General features: G+C 38.8%; 3 protein-coding genes across 4 annotated transcripts; 1 reads left to right on the top strand and 2 right to left on the bottom strand.

The window, feature by feature from the left end:
• Positions 1-8,952: 8,952 nt before the first annotated feature.
• Positions 8,953-13,991, bottom strand: nsun3 (NOP2/Sun RNA methyltransferase 3; the record flags this gene model as incomplete). The annotated part of the gene is made up of 6 exons (XM_083920397.1): positions 8,953-9,578; positions 10,433-10,554; positions 11,142-11,296; positions 11,779-12,278; positions 12,365-12,468; positions 13,863-13,991. The coding sequence occupies 6 exons, from the start codon at positions 13,989-13,991 to the stop codon at positions 9,242-9,244; spliced, it is 1,347 nt and encodes a 448-aa protein (XP_083776523.1). The 3' UTR covers positions 8,953-9,241.
• Positions 13,992-15,155: 1,164 nt separating this feature from the next.
• On the bottom strand, positions 15,156-18,428 carry LOC310949887 (ATP synthase F(0) complex subunit C3, mitochondrial-like). Of its 2 annotated transcripts, none has more exons than XM_083917490.1 (5): positions 18,369-18,428; positions 17,967-18,066; positions 16,769-16,840; positions 15,905-16,104; positions 15,156-15,544 (listed from the first exon to the last, which is right to left on the bottom strand). In XM_083917490.1, exons 2-5 carry the CDS (start codon positions 18,003-18,005, stop codon positions 15,430-15,432), a joined length of 426 nt encoding a protein of 141 aa, XP_083773616.1. In that variant the 5' UTR covers positions 18,006-18,066; positions 18,369-18,428; the 3' UTR covers positions 15,156-15,429. The 2 variants fall into 2 exon arrangements, with proteins under 2 accessions (XP_083773616.1, XP_083773615.1); XM_083917489.1 differs by having other exon boundaries at positions 18,336-18,395.
• Positions 18,429-22,057: 3,629 nt separating this feature from the next.
• Positions 22,058-24,985, top strand: rrad (Ras-related associated with diabetes). Its single transcript, XM_083922829.1, has 5 exons — positions 22,058-22,114; positions 22,399-22,784; positions 23,487-23,560; positions 23,689-23,893; positions 24,282-24,985. Exons 2-5 carry the CDS (start codon positions 22,412-22,414, stop codon positions 24,557-24,559), a joined length of 930 nt encoding a protein of 309 aa, XP_083778955.1. The 5' UTR covers positions 22,058-22,114; positions 22,399-22,411; the 3' UTR covers positions 24,560-24,985.
• The last annotated feature ends 632 nt before the right edge of the window (positions 24,986-25,617 follow it).

Below are 25,617 nucleotides of genomic sequence, written 5' to 3'. Positions count from 1 at the left end.
TTTTTTTAAATCTGGTCAGGGACTTTGATTGGTACCAATGTTTGGACCAGATTATCTGGTAATGTGTGCGGTTTATAGATCAAATCGTAAACCTCCCAAACTAGTGGCTGCCCTGATCACTTCAAACATTATTTAGGGATAGGATTTAGTAGTTAAAAACTGAATGATTACATTTATGATTATGTCTGTACTTTCACAATAACCAATGAGAGAGAGAAAGAGTGCTGGAGCCAAGAAACGCTAAACATCATAGCCCCTGTGAGTAACGGCTATCATACTACTGTTGACATATATTAAAAGTGATATTAAAACAGTTAAAATCTTACCTCCAGTTCTCTCTGAAGAACAGGCAGTCCATGTCAACCTCATCTCCCCAACACATGATAATAATAACATGATAATCTTAACTGATATCCTGTAAGTGTGTGATGCGCCACTATTTTCAGATCTTGTAGTGTGTGAATGTTTGAGATTAAAGAGAAAATCTGTGAAGATTCTCCTTACGTGCATATGCAACCCGATTTCAAAATCCTCTAGTCTGAGCCCAGCTTAACTGTCCTGAAAGTCCACAATGAACCGGGAAAAAGGCGTTAAGTACACTGCGCCCTCGGCTTGGAATCAGTTACAATACCATCTGAATCTTCAGAAGCTGGTTTCATTGGACACACTTGAAGTGATTCTAAATTACATCTATCTGTAGATGTTTCGAATGTTGAATAATGTTTTTATATCTTATTAGACTGTCATTTGTTCTTAGTTGACATTTTTAAGTGTTAGAAGTTTGTTTTATGTTGGAAACTGTTAGTGGTGCTCCCTTGTCTTGGCCCGTATGAGACTTTTTTTTATCTCAATGAATCGTTTACTCACTATAAAAAAGGTTAAATAATTGTTAAATAATACATATATATAACTTATTTGTGCTACCTGCCTGTTTGCACTATTTGTTTTTGTTCTAAATGGTGTGTTGTGTTATACCTTTGATGTCGATGTGTGGGAAAAGCTAAAGACACATTTTCACTAAAGAGTCAATCTAATATAAAATAATCTAAAGGTTAGACATGCTAGCGGCTTTCAATTATTGTGCCTTTAGGAGTTAAATGGTTTTATTGTAATTCATTCAGGGATTATAGGAATCATGTCAAGTGATGACTGTCTTTTCCCATGACTTCTGTGGGATCTGTAAAAATGTTAATAAATGTTAATTCTGTTTTTATTTACGTCAAAGTAGAGCCGAAACAATTAGTCACTTAACCGATGAGGCTGATTACACATCTATTCTCAGTGTGACTGAGCTTCATTTCATGTCTGTTTCATCAAATATTTCAACTCTCTAACTGTGAGGAGTGTTGTGCGCTCTTGATATCATTATTTTTGTGTGACAGGGAAAGCAATCTTGGCACCCTCCACAACAGATATTTATCTTAATTCACCAGTTTACTTTATTGCCACAGAGACATTTGTTTCTTCCCACTTTCCTGGAGCAATAATGATTCAGAATTTAAGACCACAGAATGATGCCATGATGAGGCAAAGTTTAGGATGAAATATTTAGATGCCACATATTAATTTATCCTATACAGTAATAAAACGGCTCACATGATAATCTTATTGTGTGAAGTTATATGTGTGTGTGTGTGTGTGTGTGTGTGTCAGAATTATGCTATTGCTAGCTGTTTCCACATTTATTTCAGCTTATATGAATTTTAAACCTCACACACACACACACACACACACACACTCACACACACACACACACACACACACAGACACACACACACACAATATGCTTGTGATTAAGGGTGTCCAGGGCTGTCATTAGACCGTGCGGTGTGGGGAAATGATGTCTCAGTAGACCTCCTGCAGAAGGCAGAGCAAGAGTTAAGACATTAGTAGGCAGAGAAAAGCTATACAGCATCACTGTCTACCTCTGTGCTAGAGCTGGCAAGATCAAAGGCTGACTCTGAGAGGGAAGGAGGGAGAGAGAGAGGGGGTGGGGGTAGAGAAATACAGGAAGGGAGAGAAAAAGTCATCCAGCGACAAGGAGACCGAGAGAATAGCAAGTTCTGAAAGCACAGAAGGGACAAGGTGGGCAGGTAAAGAAAAAAGTCGACAGGGAGGATAAATAGAAGACATTTCCCTTCTGCCACCTGCCTTGATGCTGGCTCCAGATTATGTGCTGCATTGGCCTCTGCGTCACCTTCTGTATGCTTTCTGAGACCCTTGAAACAAGGCAAACATTAAACCTGTCTGGTCAGCACATTGACGACTGTGTCATGCTAATTGGAAATAAGCCTGGCATGGCTCTATCAATGACGCGTTCTAGTTGTCAGTCTGTTGATCGGTTTACCACTTTTGTCCATCTTATATTTCTCATACTTTCTGTATTCACCCTCTGTCTGAAACGATGTTTTAGCGCCTGTAAGTGATGCATGGATTGCACTCCGTGGGCACCGCAATTAATGCGTTGATCAGGTTAAACAACATTCTGATTAACAGTGGATGGGTTGTGGGTGGATGTGATAATACATCCTTACGGAAAATATTAATTACATTCTATAAATGTAGCAGAAAACAGAGCTGCAGAACTTTAATTACTGTAGCACAGGCATTTTTCATTTTATCAATGCCAGATTTCAAGGGCAGACCAAGTGTTACCATTTTAAACCAAAAATAAAAACAAAGAGAGAGAGAGAGAGAGATGACATTGTGCAACACATAACATCTGCACACATTCCACTACGGCAGGATGAATAATAAATATATTATGTAGAAGTGCTTAAGTGCTTACGTAAAATGTGATGAATAGACTATTAAATATATAAAATCTAAGCATTTTTAAAGGTAGGCTCCAGGATGACCCCCTTTATTTGCAAACTACTACAGACATGTTCTTAATTTGAGGAAGTGCCACCCATTTGATTCTTACAATGAAATCCCCCACAAATGTTTTTTTTTATGAAGTTTCAAACTCAAAGTAACCGTAAGAAATCTATCAGTTATAATCAGCCCCTTCATACTTCTCCCCCTTCCTTACCCCTCTTTTGCCCTTTGGGTGAATAATCTATTATTCATGCTTTTTCTTCACTCGAGTGTCCACTTTTATACGATTTGAAGTGGGGAAGTTTAACAGAAGTGAAGTAAACATTGAGATGACGTAACTCAGTCTGGCTACACCTTTTTAATATGAGCATTTTATTCTTGGAGAACATGTACCACAGGGATCCATGCAAGGGTCAACTAGATGCTAATACAGATATATCAGTATGTATGTTTCTTTAAGATATGATGAAACACACAGTAATGGGGCTGGTTAACATGAGATGTACTGGAGTGAAAGAGAGATTTCCTAATTGACACTAAACCAATAACGAAGCATGGAGTCCCCTGAAGTGCAACTGAAGTTTAATCCAATATTGGACAAAATTCCCCCCATACATTTAAAATGTAACAAATAAATGTACGTGATTTTCATTATGCTGCGTTTATCTAAGTGTCATGGGTCTCAGGGTAGCTTCAGCATTGTCTTTGACATCTTTGATGGATGGGTGTTTTCCTTCTCGGGCATATGTTTGGGTGATTTTCACCCAGCAATAGTGATGGAAGGTAAAGGTTTTTGGTGGATTTTACCCAGGGAAAGTGTTATTTGTGTGCCAAGGACACTGGTGGACCAAAAACCATGTTTCCATCTTCATTATTTATTTATTTTAGGAATTTTTTGTTCCCAAATTCCTAATTTTCCAGTAACTTTGGAGCATTTTTATATCTTCCCCTCATGATGCTTTTCTTTCATTTTGTTAGACATAAAATAAAATAAAAGAACACTACTCAAATGTGTCATGTATTGTCATGTTTTGATATATTTTGATGACAAGTGCTTTTTATTGGGCGTATTACCTCAGCCATTATCAGTGATAGTGTTTTGAACTTGAGCGATAGTGTTCTAGGGTTAAACAGTTAATGATATTTTGTTGTGTGTGGCGAATAAAGCTGCGTTAGTTTTAGAGCTGTTTTGACAACCTGATCTTATGGGAGGGTTTACAAATAGCACGCCACTTTCAAGGACATTTTACGTGTTCGCATTTTAATCTTTTCACATCATTCGCAATTTTAAACACATTGTTAACATTATAAATTCAAACAAAACTACTCGGTTGCTTTAGAAAAAGATCATGTTTTTGGTTAAAATAAGTATATTTCTTTCGTAAATCAAGTCACGTGCGTAAAATAAATAGTCAACAAAAGTACAGTAAATCTTAAATGTTTGTATGACCCATCGATCCACCCCAACCTCCTCCGTTCATGGACTTTATCCCTCTTTATACTAAGTCAGTATAAGTCAGTAGGGAATAAATGGCTTGAAATGACAAAAGCATAAAACATGTTATTCATACACCATTTGATATAGGCTGTTTTTAAGTCCTTGGGGTAAAAGTCAAGTTTTCAAGACCAAGTCCGGGTCAAGTCTTTGAGCAAACTTCAAGTCAAGCTGCAAGTCTCTCAGATCTTTTAATTCAGACAATTAAAATGCGATGACACTTGTTTGGCTTTCAAATAATTGTTCATTTAATATTAACTCATGTGAATAATGTCCTTTTGATACATATGCCTACAAATTAAAATTCAAGACAGGCATGTGTCTATACAAGGCATGTCTGGCAATGTCTCAAGCCTAATTTTCTTTGATTAATGTATGACTGAATTCCAAGTGTGTCAGTCAGTAATCCTTGCCTGTCAGAAGGGTCCAAACCTGGCAAGTCATGTAGATTGTTTTATTTTTCTTGTTTAATAAATGAAAAATGTACTCAGTATATTTGACACACTTTAGGACCTTGGTGATAAATTAAGGAGTCATTTATCAACTGTAAATTTTAGAAAACACTAGAGGTCAGTCTTTCAAATATTTACAATGGTAAAAACCATGCTGTAATTCACACATTCTTAAATCGGACTTACGTTTTTTTTTTTTTCCTTTTGTAAGACTGAATGGTTTCCAGTTGCTTTTGTTCCCCGTTCTGCTTTTGTAGCCATGCCACAGTCACAGAAAGGATTGTAAACCACTGTTGGAATAGTAACTGTTTCAGTGGTGAGAAGTGTACACTCATTTCCTAAATTGCTGTAATGGCTCCCAGTTTTACCAATCTGCTGTTCCAATTTGCATTTAATTTGTGGAAAAGGGATGGCTTGATACTTAAAACTGAAAAAGGCAGAGTAGTAATCTGTCAAATCCTATTTCCCTGCAAGACTGAGCAAAGCTTTTATGTAGTTTCTGTATCTCCCGATCAATTCTATCTTTTCCTCAAAGGGTGAATGAATGTCCGAGCCAGGGTAATCTGTCCTGCCTTCACTCTGTTGGGCCCGTGCTTTGTCTTCTTGTGCAGCCGTTATGGATGTCTCCTTCCTAGTAGCTGCTGAGGCTCACAGAGGACTACGGGAGGGAGGAACAACCGCACACATCTCTTCCTGGTGTACAGTAGTTAATCAGGGGCCACACTGCAGTTAGTCTTGAAGTGTTCTGGATGCTTCAGTGTTTTTTTTCTTTTTCCCATGAGTCCTTTTAGCATTGAAACAATTTTTGAAGTAATGGTAAACGTGTGCCGTAAAAAAAAATAGGTCAGACAAGCATTAGTCACCTTGTGTTGCTTTAAGCAATTTTAAATAATATCCAACTACAATTTGACTGCTAGAATTTTATCCAAGCCTGTTTTTCTCCAAGACACTCGTCAGTCCAGCATTCATTTTCATTATTTTTCTCCTTGGATCATCGCCCCGTCAGATAAATCTCTAAACAAATGTACAAAACAAAACACACTTTTTGACTTCGCTTTGTAGTTTCTTGCATTTGGAGCCAATGTGTGTGTAACAGACAAACAGTAGATAAAAAGATGGAAATATCTGTTTATCTTGGAGTTGTTTCAGTCACACCCCAACTTAATTTCCCTCTGGCGTTGTCTGTCTGTGCTGACATTGATGCCACCCGTTGTCTCCCCAGGCCATAAAACACATGATTGGAAATGTTCTCTCAATCTGTCCTCAAATAAAATCCCTTTTTTTTTCCTTTTAAATATTGCATTTGGACTATACAAAAATGAACAAATAAGCTGCACTGTCTTTCTCTGAAGTGTCACAGGTGGTGGTTTCAGATTTTCTGCTAGTTCATCATGGACCTAACTAGCCATAAGTGGTAAGATGATGACTTGAGCATGTTTTTTTTTGTTGCTTTTTTAAGATTGCATCGCAGGAGTACAGCAATTGGTAGACCCACTTCTAGTCCATAATGTGTTTTCGAGGCTGCGAACCTCAGGTTTTCTTGGTCACTCCTATTGCTTTTCATGTGTTCTATAATAATACACACTTATTCTGGTAAAAAAGGCTGCTGTAGCCTCAATGACCTTACTCTTGTGCTTTTGTGTGCACATGGGAAAACTGTTTAACTTAACCTCTATAAGTATTTCAATTAAGAGAGACGTATTTACAGTGAAGAATCAATCAATACATGGTGCAAAAAAAAGTGAATTGTAAAGATTCTTTGGTGATTAGATCTCATTGTGACATAGTGTATTAAGGGGGGTAGTGATGATATGATTGGTTTAAGAATATTCCCCCCTGGGGGGTTTGGTGGTGGTGAGGGCACATGTGGACTATAAACTGGCTGGTTTAATGTGAGTAAACGCCCATCGTCAGCTGATGGAGTAGAAGCCAGAGAGCGGGAAAGAGAAAGCATGTGTATGAGTAAGAGTGTAAAGAAGGTCTTCCTTATTGAACTTTCGCTAAGCTTCGTTCGTTCTTTGCAGACTTTTCCCCCTCAGAGATTAGTAGTGTGACAATCAATCAAGAGCAGCAATCCTGGTCTCTCACTTCCACTAATGGAATATTGACAAATGATGACGTTTGATATGAGTGATGGGTACCCCAAAAGGTACTAAATCTAAAGACCCACTTGTTAGCTGTCAGGCACATTCAGTGTCAAACACATCAAGTCAAACATTTGTCACAATCATGAGAATGACCGATTGACTGTGATTATTGTGGGTCAAATCTGATTGGAATAAGCCAGTGACGTTCTATAGAGTATCCTGCATGAATATATCATCTCATTATGTATTGTACCCAAAAAGTCAACTTTGTCTGCTGCTTGGCGCTGAGCAGCTAGAACATGGTGGGTTTGAGAGTTTTTTTTCTACGCTGAAAACGGCTGCCTGCTGCTGGAAACAGTTAATGAGAACAGTGAGACTGAGCCATATAGCAAATTTACAGGCTGTAAGTGGAGCTGCTCAATGGCTTTCAGTGTGACTGACATACATAGCTTCCTAAATACCTGTTCTCCTGATGTGTTGTCATCGCTGTGTACACACCTAAAATAATAATGAACATACTAAATAAACACAGTGTCAGAGCTGAATGTTACCAGACTGAAAAAACAGCATACTGGCTCAGCAGAGCTCAGGCCAGATTAGCCTGCTTAGTGTCCTCTGACACTGAGAACCATCCAATGCTCCATATTTCTTTCTCATTCTATATAGTGTTCGACAATTCCAACCTCCATTTCCTCCTCCTCCTCCCTTTATTGTCAATGACTAGGGTTTTAATGATTACATCTGGCGGGGCCACAAATTAATTCCTGCCTCTCTGGCAAAAAGCTGTTCCCCACCTGATTATGCAAAGCAGGCCTACATTCTCTCCCTTTGAAGTGAAGGAAAAGCTGCTTAGAGATTCTCCCCTTGAGGAAACACTGCAATACAGGGAACATCAACAAACGGCAGTTCACACAAAGGTCACCAACATAGTTAACCTCAGTGAAGCCTCTTCTCATCTGCACATCTTGCTACTTTTGAGTTGTGTTGGTGTCGCTGTGGTGTAATGACGCACTCGTATCAGAGACTGAAGTTACTTTCCAAAGACGCACAGAAGTGGAGCAAAAGTAGGACAGCCAATACAAATAGCAGTATAAATGCACCCAATAATGCTTGTGTCTATGGCCATGCAGAGAAGTTGAATGAAACCGGTGTAATGCTGTTGTTGGTCTCCTATTTCAGCAATCACATCCTTGACAGTGTCTCATAGGCTCGCTCAGAACCACCAGCCTTACAGTATATATTTGGGGAGGAAGAAAGAAAGGGTTTCACACATAACTGCCTTTGCAAAAGCATACTTTATGAGTCTCTTATGTTTACCAGGGTAAAACAAAAATGAATTCTTGTTTGTTATTGTCTACAGTTACTTTCAAAATGCCTTTCTGTCTGAACAATCTCAGCCTGATGAAAAGCTACAACACTGCAGTAAAACTCTTTTTAAAGTACTTTTCACACAAGAACAGTCCACCCAGGTAATGAGCCACTGTAAGAGATGGAACTGTCGTCTCATTCACACTGAAGGGAGGTGCGATGATAGTTGGAAGGTTACTGTTAGTGAGACTTGAAGCGTGTGTGTTAATTCCGGAGGACATTGCAGGGAGGGAATAGCAGTGATGAAGAAAGAGAAACTGTGAGAAACTTAATTATATCATTACTGCTCTTCCTGGTTATTAAACTAATCTCAGACAGGAAGAAGGCCTCCTGTTGAGTATGTGATGTTGATGCATTGACACTTGCAATAGTGTTACGGCACTAAGATGCCTAAAAACAAACACATTCCAACAAACATATCGTAAGTGTTCAGATAGATACTTTTAAAATATTCAGTGATGACAACGATAAAGTCAAGAGGTTATCAAAATTTAATGAATGCAACCAGATTCAGTGACTTGTAGTGCTTTAGGGAAATAGATTCTAAATGTGTTTCTGTGGTGCTAAGTCTTATAATATCATCTCTCATTCTCTAACTAGCATCTTACATCTTAGAATATTGCAGTCTTGTTGTATTATCAATTTTATTGTACAACGTGGACACTAGTTATTAATGTGAAGCACTTAAAAACATGTTCAATCGATATCATCTAATTGTATATCTGCAGTGTCAGCAGTTTCCATAAACAATAAATCATAACAATAATAAATAATAAATAAAAAAGGTGTGGGTTGCAAAAGCTAAAAGAAATTAAACTTGCAACTACTGATTGTTTGGGCCATTTGGGGGCGGCGGAAAAATGTTGTGAATACAACATTGATTTATCAAATGTAAGTTAGTACAAGACAGTTTCATGAGGCACTTTGAATCTAAGCCCACAGGTAACAAAAGTCGTACCAAGGTGATGTCTATATTTAACTATTGTTCAACATATCTTTTCTACGCAGGAGGATACACACTATTTCCTTCTTCTAATCCGAGATAAAAACATGGGTCCCCAGGTCTTGCCGGGCTGAGGAACCACTAAAATGCCAAGTCTTTCGTGATAAGAGGGCAAAGTGCCATTCTGTGGCTGCAAGGATGACTTGTGAGGTGACAGTCCACGACCAGGGTAAGCAGGACTAAATGTAAAGTATTTTGATAAAGGAACGGCAATCTCCTCCCACAGGTCTTCAGGTTCAGCCTCAGGACAGTCTCTCAGCACAGTCTCAACCACAGCGCAGTTTTCAGCACTGGACAGAGTGCAAGTTGAATAGACCACAACGCCCCCTGGACGCACAGCTGACAGCGCAGACCTGTGAAGAGTAGACAGATATTGCACTTAATGCCAAGAGAACTTAATGAATTTGACACATTGCACATTTTGTAGCTCCTGAGGGAACTGTGCGAAGTCTGATAAATTGACTCAAGTGATGCCACTTGAGTCTGAGTCTATTGGGTCTGGAGACTAATATTTAAAAAAAAATGTAAGATCTGGGACTGTGGAGTCAAAAAGAAGTGCGATTACAAAAGCTCTGTAGCCCGCTCATCATCTCTGCTTGAGGCAAGCAGGCCGACGATACATATTCATGCCCCCACTAGCATAACACACCTAAATCTCTGACTAAACTGTTGAGTTACATTGTGGTTAATGTAGGTGCGAGGTCTTGGAAAAAGAAGAAAGCATGAAACAAAAATGGCGATATCTCCGGTTCTGTTCTCTTTTAAAACTGAGGAATTTCATTAAGCATTGATTTCACACAATTCCTCAAAGCTGGGTAATATTAATTTGCATACAAATTGTCACTCCCAATATACTGTATGAGTCTGTTGAGTTTCTCCTCCTTCAACACAGTGAACTATTTTACTATCTTTAGACTGATTATGTAATTTCCCTTTGTAGCACTGTTTGTAATTGTGATTAATTTAAATCATTTTCTATATAGTGTATTATTATTATTATTATTATTATTATTGTTATTATTATTCGGTGTACAACTGTACAGTACAGGGGAATATTCAATTATTCCTCATCCTGAACCAAAACAATGTTTGTTTTTTTGACCATCTTAAGGCATTCATAGTTCGCATATGCTGAGTAATAACATGTAGGAGGACGGGAGAGTACCACAAGGGTAACACATAGCAGACATTGGGGGATTGGACTTACCTAAGCAGTTGAGCCTGGAGCACAGGCAGCTTGGCTCTTCCCTTCAGCCTCTGTTCCCCCTGCAGGCTGCTGGAAGAATACAACCAGCTCCTGTCATTGGAACATGGAGCATCGACTAAAACCTGCAACAGAGAAAGCAAAAAATAAGTAGTTCAGAGTCAGAGAGTTCAGAGTGTAATGACATCAGGAGACAGAAAGTATCAAAGAAGAAAAGCAAAAGGGACAAAGTAAATAATTAATGAAAATAAAAGCACAAAAAAACAAATGATGGAGCTCTGTAAAATCCAAGTGCATGTTGTATTTTTTCCCACATAAACTCTGAAACTTCACACCTCCTCTGAAAATCTTCCAACAAATCTGTCGTCTATGATGCCAATGCATCATAGAGAATGCAGCTTGACTCTGTGTAGTATGTTTGTTCCACTCTGATGTCTTTCCGCCTCTTCAGACTTTCATTCTGTGCTTTCCTTTTTTCAAATATTGTGGCCCATTATCAGTCACTGTGAGTCCTTTGAAACCTCCGTGCCATTTGTCCTCCTCCTCTTGGCTCCAATTTTTGAGTAAACACTTTTCTTCTCTTCTGCTGGGATTATTAGCTTGTCTTCAAAGGGTTGCTGTTCTAATTCATTTCTAACCACAGCCTTAAAAAGACACGATTTGTTTAACACTGAAGCCAATTTCAGCCGCATGCTGTCATAACTCCCCTCACCTTGTCATATGTTCCTGCTTCACTTTGCCCAAAAGACTGTCCGTCCTGTGCAGACACAATCACTCTGCTGATCAGTGACTGAGGCACAAAAGACTCAAGGGTTTTGGCCAGCCAGTCCCGTCTGTGGGGGTCTGGTTCATTACAGCAGAGAAGTGCTGGAACACAACACAGGGCAGCATTACTTGTTACCGGAATTCAATGCAAATAGACTCTTCAAAGCAGACAAAAATATTCCTTAGATTCAACTGCAAAGTATTTTTAAGAAAAACAATCTTTACACATTTCAACAAAAAGGTTTTTGTGTTTTTGTGCAAACACATCTACCCTGGAAAATTCAACAGTAAGTTATGATGTCATTTCCATCAAATTTAGTATGTCCATTAATATTGATTATAATATGTATAATTATATGACTTGACAAATAAGAATATTATAAATAACAATATTTAAAATTTAACATGACCCTAAGTTATAACATGACCCTAAGTTATAACTTGACGTATACACTCCGCTGTATTTAAATTATATTGTATCCAGCCTTGTGTTAAAAACTGTACTAAATCCTCTATCTTATACCTTTTTGCATGCTAAAAATAAAATCAAAGTTAGCAAAGTCCTTTTAAAAACACTAGTTTACCTGGGGTAGCACACTGCATAATGGCTAAGGCTTTGCCCCCAGGGGCGGAGCACAGATCCAAAATCTTTTCCCCATCTCTCACATGCAGAGCAAGCACAGGAAGCAGGGACGCAGCATTCAGGAGGTAGTACTGCTTCAGCTGACCAGGCCTGTGAGCCTGAGAGGGAAACCGCATTGGATATGGATGGATGTAGCATTGTAATGTAGAACAGGACAAACTCAGTGAAGGCTCTGATTGAAGGTGCTGACCATCCGTGTAAAAAGTGCTGTGAGGTTGGGGATGGGAGTCATGAGGAGGGCACTTGGAGAAGAAGTCAGGTGGCCACAGAGAGTCTTTTCCTGCTTGGTATTTAGAATCTGACACTGCTGAGGGGCCATTACAAAGTGGGAGCAATGTGGAAAAGCCTTGTGATTTGAGAATCTGTGTTATGCCTGTCACAGTGCTGAAGCGGTTGAGCATGACCCCATACTGCCAAGAGTGACGGTCCAGGAGCACTGCTCTGCAGGAGAAAAGCAATCCCGGTGAAGGAAGGGTAAAAACCTTGTCTGTGTGTATGCTTCAATAATTATTTTAGAGAAAATGTACCTTGCAGATGCCCACAGGTTTCCTAGTTCCCGACTGTACTGCTGGTCGAAGCGGTCCAGTACTGGCTGACATGAAGATCTTTCTTTTCTGTGCCTTTTTGTTACCTGTTACAAAATAAAATGTTATCTAGAGAAAATCAAAATTAGGCAACATCCTTAGTGTAAACTCTGACAGTAAGTGCCATTCATGTAAAACAAATAATTTGGACCTATATAAAGAGTCAACAAGTGACCAAATCCAAAAGGAACATCTCCTGTTGAAATAATCAATTCATGTCATTTCCATCTTAACAATTTACTGACCGAAACCACTGGAAGAGTAATCTGCTGTCTTTTGTCTTGTACAGTCGCTACCCCTGGTGGATACTCACTGTAAAAGCTGTCCTTTTAGAAATGAGTGCAGGTTATAGAGTTTAAATGGCTGAGTGTACATGAAGGCTCCATAGTCCGAACAGGATTAACTGACCTATTGCAACGGAGCCAAAAGAAAGGCAGTTTTTGTTCGTTCCATCTCCAATAATTAAATTAACATTTGCTTTCTTCACAAACGATCACAAAACCAGATGATTTTTACTTTGTTGATCTGCAGCTGATTCATCGACATGAATTCAAATGCATACTTTCATCCAACAATGTATATAATTTATTGATAACATAATTTTGAATAAATAACTTACACAATAACAAGCCCATGTCAAGGAAAACCGGACTGTGTGTAATAGTGTCACTGACTAAATTAGTCTCCACTGTGACAGTGTTTTTTGAATATAAGTATGTTGTTATACTGTAAAATTGGTCAGATTTTTTTTGCTGAAATCTAGGGCAAGTTTATCACAAGCATATGGCAAACAGTTTTAACATTTATTGGATTACACTCCTATCTGTAATTAAATCATAGATTTCCATAATAACATTTATTCTAGTCAAAATTGGATTCTTACCAGAGAATGATAATTAAACATATCCACAATGACATTCTTCCTATCTACAATGGTCATTTTAGATATCCACAACCTAATTCTTACTAGTACTGATGACATGACTTTTGCCATTGATATGTATTTGGCCTTTAAATAATCTATACATCCACAGTTATATTTTAGATATCTAGAATCAACATTCTGGATATCTGTAATGCCATTCGTACTGGTAAAAGTGTAGTTGTACATATCTGTAATGATATTTTTACTAGTCAGAATGTATTTTGAATAGTTAAAAATTTGGACAATAATTGGGTCTGAAATGGGAGTTTTTCCTAGTAAAAATTACATTACAGATATCCAAAATGTAATTGTGGATATCTAGATTAATAATAGCCCAATACACATGAATGGCAAAAGTGACGTCATTAGTACTAGTAAGAAAGATGGTGTGGATATCTGAAATGTTCTTTGTGACAAGGAAAGAACTGAACTACAGATATATGCGATACATATCCAGTCTAGATATGACATGTTAGAACCGCTTTGCCTCAAAAGCATGCCCTCGTGTTTGTTTACCTGGTTATTGGGGGCTCCTTTTTGCTCGTTCAGCTGTAAAACTACCTCGGGAGCCGTGTGGCAGTGAACCGACCACCACCACAGAGATGTCGGCGTCAGCTGCTTAACTGCTTTTGAACGGTTTATCATCCTTCCACTGTAGGATTGATGTTTGGAGAACACATATTTAGACATTCGGTTATTTATTTTACTGCCTGACAGACATGTCCGAATATATTTTCATAGCTTTTGTGTTTCTTTATAAATACGACCTCGGAAACGCGTGCGTTACTCAAATCCGTCCTCCCTCAACACTCAGTCTTTAGTTCCGCCCTCCACTACAGTGCTGGAGTGTGGTCTGGCAACGCGAGACTGGATCAAACTGCTGTTTTTTCTGTCGTTGCAGTACCATAACGCAGAGATCTTCAACCTCAGGGTTACTGTCAGATCTTTCCACCGTTTTGTTTTACACAATCTTGATAGGCTAACTGGCTTATGGGTAAGGTAGCCATGCACAGATACAATTGAGCTGAAGGATTCAAAGTGCCTTTTGCCTGTGCCCAAATGTATGTTTAACATTAACATATGTTTAAATATATGAATGTTAATAATCATTGTAATATCTTAGTATTGTATGCACCATAAAAAGCTGAGTGTATAGCTTTAGGCCACCCTAGCTGTAGGCCCAATTTAATATACTTAAAGTATTTAAGGTGTTCAATGGAAAAGGAGTCAATGTCACTGTTTATGTTAGATGTTTTAACTTTTTCCCCAATTTGCATCGTAACTCGTACTGACATTGGATTCCAACGCAGCCCAGGTTATCCTCTCGCACACAGGAAAGCTTATTAATCAGGGCTTTTTGCCAGAAAGGGTTTATTTGAACCCAGCCCACTATCTTTTCCTGAATTTTACCAAATCAACCGATTCCCGTGCCTCTTCTCTATAACTGACGTTAACGTTCCCCTGGGACTTGGGGGCCAGATGAACTAAATTTTTGACAATCATGTTGGGTCTCTTTGAAGCATGGTCTAAACCCACTCTATATGTTAAGTGTCTTGAGATAACTTTTGTATTTATATGGCACAAAATTAATAATAGAGACCACAGGTGATCTTAGCACTTGAGCTATGTTGTTAATTAACGGGAACTGTTGAAGGAAAAAAACTATCACAACTGATAAAATACGGTTTGAATTACTTCACATTTTGTGTAACTGTTAGTTTTACCATTATTCAGGAGAAACAGTGCCACTGCTAATCTAAATCAACAGAAATAACCCCACTACCATTTACAAATGTACAAACACACATGATGAATTAAACATTTTACTTCCGTTCTGGGTAGCATGTTTAACAAAAAACATTTATTCAAATATACAATATATTGGCAAAACTATCATTTGAAAATGATTTGAGTTTGCCAGAGTTTCTTACATATCAGTGGGTTCACAATCTTCTAAGAAATACCAACAAACAGGAATGGACAACACGATAATCTGACCTTATCGTACCATTCAAGGGCAACTGAAAGTGCTAATCCTTATTAACATTGTGATGTATTCCTTAACAGTGAATGCCTGACTGGTTTACATGGCAAACAGAATAAGGAATGCAACCATCAGACAGAAGAGACCCATGGCTTCAGACAGAGCGAAGCCCAAGATGGCATAAGAGAACAGCTGCTGCTTCAGAGAGGGGTTCCTGTTAGGAAAGAGAGAGACAAATTGGAGGTACAAAGTGTTACACATACAACTGCCAAGACATTTCAGGGAGCAAACAATTCCAGTATCTTTTATTGTTCCCCATGAAGGACTTAACACATGTGATAAAATAATTTGGTTAATAACTGGAGGGCAGTAAGGCGGTAAAAACCCTTCATCATGTTGAATAATTCCCTTAATAATTCACTTGAAGACACCATCCCTTTCAGAAATTAAATAATTTTGACCATGGCAACATTCACGGTGTGAGAAATCACTGAGAGTTAATTAGTTGTTATTTGACCAAAACCGTATCTGTCTAACTGAGATGTCCTTAAACGATATGATGTGTTTTATTTACCTGGCATATCCGATAATAAGGCTACCGAACACTGTTCCAATTCCAGCTCCAGATCCGGCCACTCCCACAGTGGCAGCTCCTGCTCCGATGAACTTTGCAGCAGTGTCGATGTCACGGCTCACAGCACTAGTCTGGAACCCCCGCAGAGCCACCTGCTGCTGGGAGGCTACAAGGCTCTGTGGTGCCAGGAGTGAAGCAGTCTGAAAAACAAAAAAAAGTGAGGTGAGTACATAACAGTACAGGATCAAAAAGCAGCACAAAATGTTTTTTTCTGATAAATGCTGAAATATTTTTGATATTTTCCTGGCTCCTCTGTGGAATACTCAACATACCTAGAAAGTAGCGATGCACCAATACTGATACTGATACTGACTAATATCTGGATCAGGTGTCAGGGAAAATGGAGCTGATCTAATCAATTACATTTTTTATTATTATTATTTAAATAGTTAAAATGATCTTACACACAAAAGAGAGATCCCAGTCATTTCCACAAAGTGAAGAATCTATCTCATTAATTAAACATTGGTATTGCATCGTTACTATTGGATCAAGCCCAAGTATCGTATCAGGACTGGAAAAGTTGGATCCGTCCATCCCTACTATAAAGTTTATGCTGCAGCCAAATATCTGTCTCTATTATGGACTTGATTAAGGTTCTCCGGGAAAATGAATGCAGCTTTAGAAATGTAAAGGAAATGATGCATACTGATGCAGAATTGGCACTGCATTTGTTACAACCTATGTGCAGCTCACATTAGCCACTTAGGCTAGCTTGCCTTAAGCTTGTTTCCATTAAAATGTATGTTGTTTTATTCAGAAATGTCAAATCAGTTAGAATTCCCAGAACATATAGCTGCCTACCTCTGCTTTCCTGGCATCTGAGACTACTGCTGCTGAGAGTGGTCTGTACAGTGCCCGAGATCCAGCACGGACCTATATCAGGGAAAAAGAGAGGAAACATTAAGTTGAGACAGTTGTGCTCTGAGAAGATGCTCTCCCACAATGTTATACTGACATCTGTCTGTTTAATCAGCCAAGAATACATCTACACCGTTTAGTCTACAGCGACATTCAAGAAGTATTCAGTTTTAAAATACTCAATTACAAGTAAAAGTCCTGCATTCACATTTTCAGTGGCTTTCAGTGGCATTTTCAGTGGCTTCTTTACTATTAGATTATTAGATCCTTATTATGCATAATATGTAAGCAGGACTTTAATGTTAAAACTAATTTGAACTACTTCATATACTTTTGGTAGTTTATCTGTAACAATGGGTCATGTTGTGTACACTGATAAGGTATTGTAAGTAAAATCTTAATTTGAAATGTAACTATATCTCTTAAATTTTGGGCAACTGTGGTGCAGGAGGTGCTTTAAACCACAAGGTTGGAGTTTCGCTCCTCCTGTCTACATTTTTAAGTGTCCTTGAGCAAGACACTGAAGCCATAATTGCTCACCGGGCACTTTTCAGCTGCCCACTGCTCCTTTAGGAAGAGTTAAAAGCAGAAGTCAAATTTCACTATATAGTACTAACAACTGTATGTGACCACTGATCAATAAAGATGTTAAAAGTTTAAGTTTTTTTTAAAGTATAATGCTTTAAATTGTATTTAAGTAAAATACTTTACATCACTGAATGTTAAATTATGTCTTAAATCCAGCATACACAACACTGTATGCACAACAGTGACGCATTATAGTTTTGTATTGGATTAATCCTGCTCATCTTCTAAATTAACTACATTATATCCTTTAAATGATGTGAATGATTTAGATGATACTGGTTCATATAAGCTTCCAAAGGGGGGGACCGTGGACAGGCTGAGCTTTACCTTGATAATGCTCAGAACAAGGACGTCCTTGCAGAGTGAACACTAGCTCACTTTAGCAGAGGGTCAAAGACGGCTAGCTCTCATAGCTGGGTGCTAGCGGCGAGCTACATTAACACTGCAGGTTGTTAGCCTAGCACACAGACTGGCACCTTTTTTTGCATACAGTCATGATTAAGCGGATAAATAAAATACATGCAACTGCTATTATCTTCGTTAACTGACTCACCAGAGAGGGCGTGGAGACGAATTTAGCGCAGGCATACATGACGATAGGAGGTAGTGGTCAGGTCAACCAAAGGAGCTGGCGTTGATTCAGTGTCTGCTGTCTGTAGAAAGCAATGCATGAAAAAAAAAAAACGTTAATTAATACATTCAGTTGGTTGATATGTGGTGATATAACTAGTTAGCTAAACAAGAAAGAACAATGTGTGCAAAGTTACGTGGACACACACACGTAAGGTCAAGAAGAGCTGCAAACCGAGCAATGTCGCCAATAAACAAAGCTAGTTGTGAAGTCAGAAGAGCTGAGCAGAGTTTAAAGAGCTACAAAAATGTAGAGTTACAAAGAAGCGTCACAATTCAATGTTTAACTCACAACACAAGCTGGTGACAGAGGGGGTTAGCTCACCGGTCTGTAGTCTAGTAGAGGTCGAAGGCACGAGAAACATGCGCATGCGCTAAAGGGTTGATTTCCGGTTTCCTGATTGTAAGGAGAGAATGGAGGAGTCCATCAGAAAGTTAAACAGGACAGTACACAGCCTGCAAAGAGATTTGGTTATTAACCTGCACATTTTCACACACACTAGTTATTGGGTACCCCTTTAGAGATCAGTAGAACAAATCATACTGTATAAACATCCTCATTTAATATTAAAAAAATGTAACCACTACTAGAAAATACAGCCTCCAAAATTAGCCCAATGTTGAATCAACAAGTCTGTCAAAGTCCCATCAGAAAATGTGTATTAGCTTTACAATGTTAATTTATTGTTTATTGGTTTATATATGTCATGCAGAAAGGGTAAGTACGTATTTTGGAATATTTGATTCAAAATTATTATTAGCTTTTTTAAAAAATGTAAACAGCTCTTATCTGGTGTTGAACATTCATCATTCATTCATCTTCAACCGCTTGTCCCTGTCGGGGTCACGGGGGGCTGGAGCCAATCCCAGCTGACATTGGGCGTGAGGCGGGGTACACCCTGGACAGGACGCCAGTCTGTCGCAGGGCACATAGAGACGAACAGAGACAGACAACCATTCACACCTACGGGCAATTTTAGAGTCATCAATGAACCGAACACCTGCACGTCTTTGGACTGTGGGAGGAAACCAGAGAACCCGGAGAAAACCCACGCAGACACGGGGAGAACATGCAAACTCCACACAGAAGGGCCCCACCCCACATGAAGATACTATATTGACCAATGATAGCCTAGATATATCAGTATCGGTGTATATGAAAGCTGATACGTAACAATAAATTATATTACAGAATACCAAACGAGGTTTTAGGTCACTTAAAAACTGCGTAGAGAAAAAGGTCAAATCTAAGACAGCTGATAACATAAGTCAGTTGGTTTGTTTCATTTATTGTCCACAGTGTGTAAATTTGTCTTTAGTCTCAAAAACAACAAGCAGGACGGCAACAACAACACTTACACACAAACTTCTTAAAGGAAAGGCAAGGCAAGGCAAGTTTATTTGTATAGCACAATTCAACAACAAGGCAATTGAAAGTGCTTAACATAAAACATTAAAAGCATTGGGAGAAACAACACATAAAACATACAGTCTACATTTAAAACACATAAAAGGTCATTAAAAACATATAATAGATTTAAAACTTCAGGGCACAAAGCAGGACAGCAGTGGCAGTTACATTAAAAACGCATCAACGGGACATGGTGTTAAGTGCTCCAATGGCATTAGGGATGAAGGAATTTAAAATATATTACGATTTGCCCTTGGTAGTTTGTATCGTCCATAAGAGGGAATAAATATAAACTCCCTACTGAGTGGATGAGAGGGATCGTTTGCCATTTTCACAGCTTTTGTCCTAAACACTTCCTCGTACATACACTTTAATAGTTTCTGTCAGATAAGATTCAACTTCATTCATTTGTTGCAGCAGTACAAAAGAAACAACAGAAACAGCTACCGATACTTATTCTGCAGAATGTAATAGATTAACAATGAGATATTCATAAACTGAAATAGAATAGTATAAAATTGAAACTTTACATAGATATAAATACAAGAGTATTTGGACACAAAAATGACATGTGGGTGGTGCTGATAAAGTGACAGGGTTGTGATTAGTAGCAGCATGTCTATGTAAATAGTGTGCACCAGATCAAAGGATATGATATTGTAAATTAATTGTACTCAGTGTTTGTCTGTATTAATGTAATAGAAAAACAGCAAGAGTCAATGCAACATATTAACATAATGTAGTGTAATATGGTACATTGCAACAATGTGAGGTAAATTAGACAGTATGGTGCAATAATATAGTAAGAAGAAGAAGAATCCCTTTATTAATCCCGCAAGGGGAAATTCAATTTTTTCACTCTGTTATTATTATACAGGTTACACACACACAAGCCCAAAATGCACACACATGCACAAACAGGACCTATATACATTCAATTAATGGAGAGATGTCAGAGCGAAGGGGCTGCCAATGAATAGATGCCTCGAGCAATTGGGAGTTATGTGCCTTGCTCAACAGCACCCCGGTAGTACCATGGAGATGAACTGGCACCTCTCCAGCCACCAGTCCATCACCTCTATTCATGGTCCACACAGGGACTCGAACCGAGGACCCTACGGTTCCTAGCCGAGTCACCTACTGCCAGTTGTATAGAATAACATAACATATAGCACTGTACAACAATATAACAGAATATGGTAGAGTATAGTACGTATAGTATGGTAGTATAGTGCAGCAATTTGAGATAGTATATCTTAATAAAACGTAATACATCGTATAATGCAGCAATATAACTTATAGAATATCAGCATAATATGGTATTATATGAAATGAGACAAATTTTAACAGTGATAAATAGATTAAAAATATAATAAACGCTCAAATCAAAAGCATTAAAGCGTATATCATGATTATTTGCTTGTTTATTGTTTATTCACATTTCTCTCATAGGGAAGCAGAAAGTACACGATGATGTTGGACACACCCACACACGGAGTTTAACAGGTTCAATTGTAATGTAAACATTATGCCACAAGGGGGCGCCCACACACTATACAGAGTATGATACAAACTGGAAAACTGCATTATTGTCTGCGAGAAAATATCCGAAAACAAGCTGAATGCAATATTAAAAACATAAAAAAACTGATACCAAGGTAAAATAGTAAAAACTCTCATGAAGTCATTTAAGCTCCATTGATGTTTGGCCTCTATTAACGTGTCAAACAGCCTTGATATTTTAAATTGAAGGCATTTTGCATTATTCAGCTAAGTCATAGATTAGTAAAACCACGTTATACTGCTATAGGCCTATTAGGTCTGGCCTGTCAGTCCAGAAGAATTACAACTGCAAATAAGAGGTTTTGCGGCTGCAACCTTCATATTTCAGACAGCACGGTGGTGGGTGGAAATAGGGATGAATGATAAATGAAAAATGATAAATGCTTGTCACCTTGTGTAGAAGTGGGCGTATGTGTTTATTGCATTCTCACTGCAACTATGCATATGCACACAAAAAAATGAATTCAAATACGATGTTAGACTATAGATCAATACCAAATGTTTAGCGTGTCAAAATCCCGCTGCAGGCATATTTGTAATGTGTGCAACTCTCTCACATTAAAACGAAATTCCCATGATATTGTATAATTGTAGCATTGACCTCCGCCTTGCAGCGACCATGAAGCTGATAATTTAAGCAATGCAAGCGATCTTATTTCCATAGAAATCTTGCGCCCTAATACACATTAACATCTTGGATCATGCGGATATCCTTCCCTCGTTTCTAAGTGTATCCCCCAAATTAACATTAAATATTTATATCACTCTTGCTTTAAGTGGGCTTCCCCTCTTCAAGGATTCATCTCTGGCCGCCCCCTCAGAGGTAGGCTCTCCATAAGGCGATGCGGAAGGGAGATTCCTCAGCTCTTCCAGTCATACACCCCCTCCTCTGCAGGCCTATGATGGTACCGTTACGCACCACTATAATAAGCGGAGACGTGATTTTATGGGGCGAATCCCTGCCTACGTCACTCCCAGTCCTATATATAAATATCCTGAGCAGCGATCAGGACTCAAACAAAGGCGCTTTTTCGGCTACAACTCTTCAAACCAAGGATTATTGGATTGCCTTCGCTGGATATAATTGCCGGCAACGAGTAAGTATATTTAATACTGACGAGACATTTTAAGATTTAGGTTTAATTTTGCGTTTTTATGTTGAATAGAGTTGAATTAACATGTGGTCAGGTCGAGATTTCACATCTGCTTAATTAGTGGCTCATCCTTAGGTTTTAATTTTACAACATGACTTTTATTGATGAACATGTGTTGTATTATCCTTCACCATATCTCTATATAGACTTTTACACATTCCATGTGGGCTATTTAAATATGATTAAACATGAGAGCGCGCATTCACGCATGTCGCATCTATCCACAGATCCACAAGCACAATGACTTTGAACAAGGGTGACAAATTGCGGAACATGGACAAGAGAAGAGGCAGCATGCCGTTCCCCATGAATCTACCAAACCTACACCGGAGAAGCATGCCCGTGGACGACCGGGATCTGCGCGCCACGATGCCACAGACGGGGCAGACCGACGAGCTGTCCAACCTCCTGCGCTGTACGTCCTACTCCCCGAACGAGCAGCACCGAGGCAGCTGCGCGTCGGACTCTTCCGACTCCGTGATCTCCACCGGCAGCGAGACGGAGTCCCAGCTGTACAAGGTGGTTCTCCTCGGGGAACACGGCGTCGGCAAATCCAGCCTGGCGCGCGTCTTTGGAGGAGTTGAGGATGCTGGTCACGACTACGATGAAGCAGGTAAATGGTGATGCTGAGGATGAGTCATCAAGCCTATAGCAACCCACTCTCTCTCTCTCACACACACACACACACACACACACACACACACACACACACACACACACACACACACACACACACACACACACAGGCAAACACTCCAGATGTCTATTGTCTATAAATAAATACATGTGGTCTAAACAACTCTGTTTAATTAAACAACAGAACTTTGGAGGCCACTTTCTACGTTTTGAATTACTAATCTTTAAAAAAGAAGCATCACCACTCAAGCGTGAAGGTGCTTTTTTTTTTTTTTAGAATTACATGGAGCCTTTTAAGATATCTAATTCAGAATAATGGATGAGGACAGCCATACAGCTTGGCTGATGGATAAGGAAAAAGATGATCTTATTTTTGTATGCAAGAGTGTACACACATTGATTATTGCTATTTCCATCTACAGCAAGGCAGCAGCCCTGCCCTTAGTAGTACAGCTGTCAGAAGCACATCCAATGGCATAATGTGAAGGGAAAATATGTAAGGCCAGAGATGGCTTGATCAGAGGCTGTGATCAGCTTTCTGCTTCAGAGTGTAAACTACGAAAGAAAAAAATGTGCTCACATCACCAGAAGAAAAGCAGCAACAAACACGACTGTTCATATAAGAGATGCTTTGCTCCTTTCTTCTGTCAGTGTGTAATATCAGTTTTTTCTTCCTCAGGAAACACTTATGACAGATCTTTCGTAGTGGATGAAGAAGAGTCATCCATTTTGTTGTATGACATCTGGGAACAGGTGAGTTATATATTGTTAATGCAATTTGTGTCCCGTTTATATTCATTCATGGATATAACATTAGGAAAATATGGGATCAGACGTGAAGGCCTATGATGCTAAACTTGGTATCTGTTTCTTTCCTGAAGGATAACAGCCAGTGGCTTAAGGAACAGTGCATGAGGATGGGAGATGCCTACATCATTGTGTATTCAGTGACGGACAAATCAAGCTTCGAGAAGGCGTCAGAATTGCGGATTCAGCTGCGCAGGGCCAGGCAGTCAGAGAACATTCCCATAATCCTTGTGGGCAACAAGAGTGACCTGGTGCGGTCCAGAGAGGTGTCCGTAGATGGTAAGTCTATATGATTAACTAACTTTTGAACCTAAAATGTGCCTTTGATGTATGATGTGTTAAGAGAATATATGTTTTAAGTTCAGGGTAAATGGGTTATTAAATTGGTAAAAAAAAAAAAAAAAAAAAAAAAAAATCCAATATTTATCGTTTGAAGCTTAAAAGCTATTCTTGCTGATTTTCATTCTCAAAGAACTGATAAGGCTTGACTGGCTTTGATGGGGTCAGACCACATTTCTCACTTCACTGCTTTCAAGTTTGAAAACTATTATCACTATAGGGCTACCCTTTTCAGCCTTAATCTGCTTGAGCTTCTACCTTAATGTTTTTTTAATATACATTTGCTCAAAGCACTAATTCTCCTTTCTCCATATGTGCTTTATTGCAGAAGGAAGTGCCTGTGCAGTGGTATTCGACTGCAAGTTCATCGAGACGTCTGCATCCCTTCACCACAATGTGCAGGACCTATTCGAGGGCATCGTCCGACAGATCCGTTTGAGGAAAGACAGCAAGGAGGAGAACGCACGACGCATGGCCAACTGCAGGCGTAGAGAGAGCATCGGCAAGAAGGCCAAGCGGTTTCTGGGCCGCATGGTTGCACGCAAGAACAAGAAGATGGCTTTTAGGCAGAAGTCAAAGTCCTGCCATGACCTAACCGTTCTCTGAGGGACAGACGGGATGGACAGACATTTTTTCTTTGGCCTCTGAAGACCAAACGCTGTGTGTGTGTTTTAACACTAACCCTAAAGGACTAATAGAGCTGTACAGAAATATATTTTTTATTTTTTAGACACCAACCAAAAGCAAAGAGAGGACTCAATTAATAAAAATGACACTATTCAAGTCATATCATAATGGTGATAGCCCGCATGAAGCTTCGCAAAAATCTGTTTAATTTCATTATTATTTTTGTCTGCCTTAAACATGTTGCTGTTATAATATGATCAGTATGTATGAAGAATCCACAAAAGGCTTGTTATTTCTAATGAGTTGCAAAGATTGCCTTGCTGTTGGATTATTGTTGTGCTCTTTAATTGGAGGGAATTGATGTATATAATATAACATGAATGATATTGAATGCAATATACATCTCATTATCCTAAAAGACACGGTAAAGGATCACAATACTTGGTTATCTGGAGTCAAATTTACTTGAAACGTGGTACGCAGGTTCGTGCCTAAGCCAAGTAACTGAAGTCAAAGATATGAGAAAATGTCTGTTTTTCTATGTTTGTCCATGACATTGAATTCAGGTTGTGAATGTATGAGTAAAGCAATAAGTTATATTTGTCTTGTGAACCATGACATTATTTGGAAAATCTTTGTTTACGTTGATTTCCTTTTTCAATAAAAAAAAGTCATAATAAAAAACAGAAAATCTTCTCAATCATTATTCCTATAGCAAAGTGTTCAGCAGAATGCAACAGAAAGCAGGCTTTTTACATCCTCATGAATATTCATTTGATGGTATCAGTGGAATGGAACCTCACTGGCCATTGGTTTTACAGGAAGGAAACAAGGTAGTTAAGCATGTTTATCTGAAGGTGTTAACCATTAATCCACCAAAGCAATACAAGTACGCACTTTTTCCACCCAATTTAAACTCCTCTCACACCTCTCAGAGAGAACACACATCGTTTAGAGAAGGTAAGATACAAATTCTTTTGTTTAAAATGGGAGGAGAATTTAATAAGATTTGCTAAGGAACTGATTTTCTTTGCCAC

Source organism: Echiichthys vipera, assembly GCF_963691815.1.
Source record: "Echiichthys vipera genome assembly, chromosome: 1".
Taxonomy (NCBI): domain Eukaryota; kingdom Metazoa; phylum Chordata; class Actinopteri; order Perciformes; family Trachinidae; genus Echiichthys; species Echiichthys vipera.
This window is presented reverse-complemented; position numbering and strand designations above follow the sequence as displayed.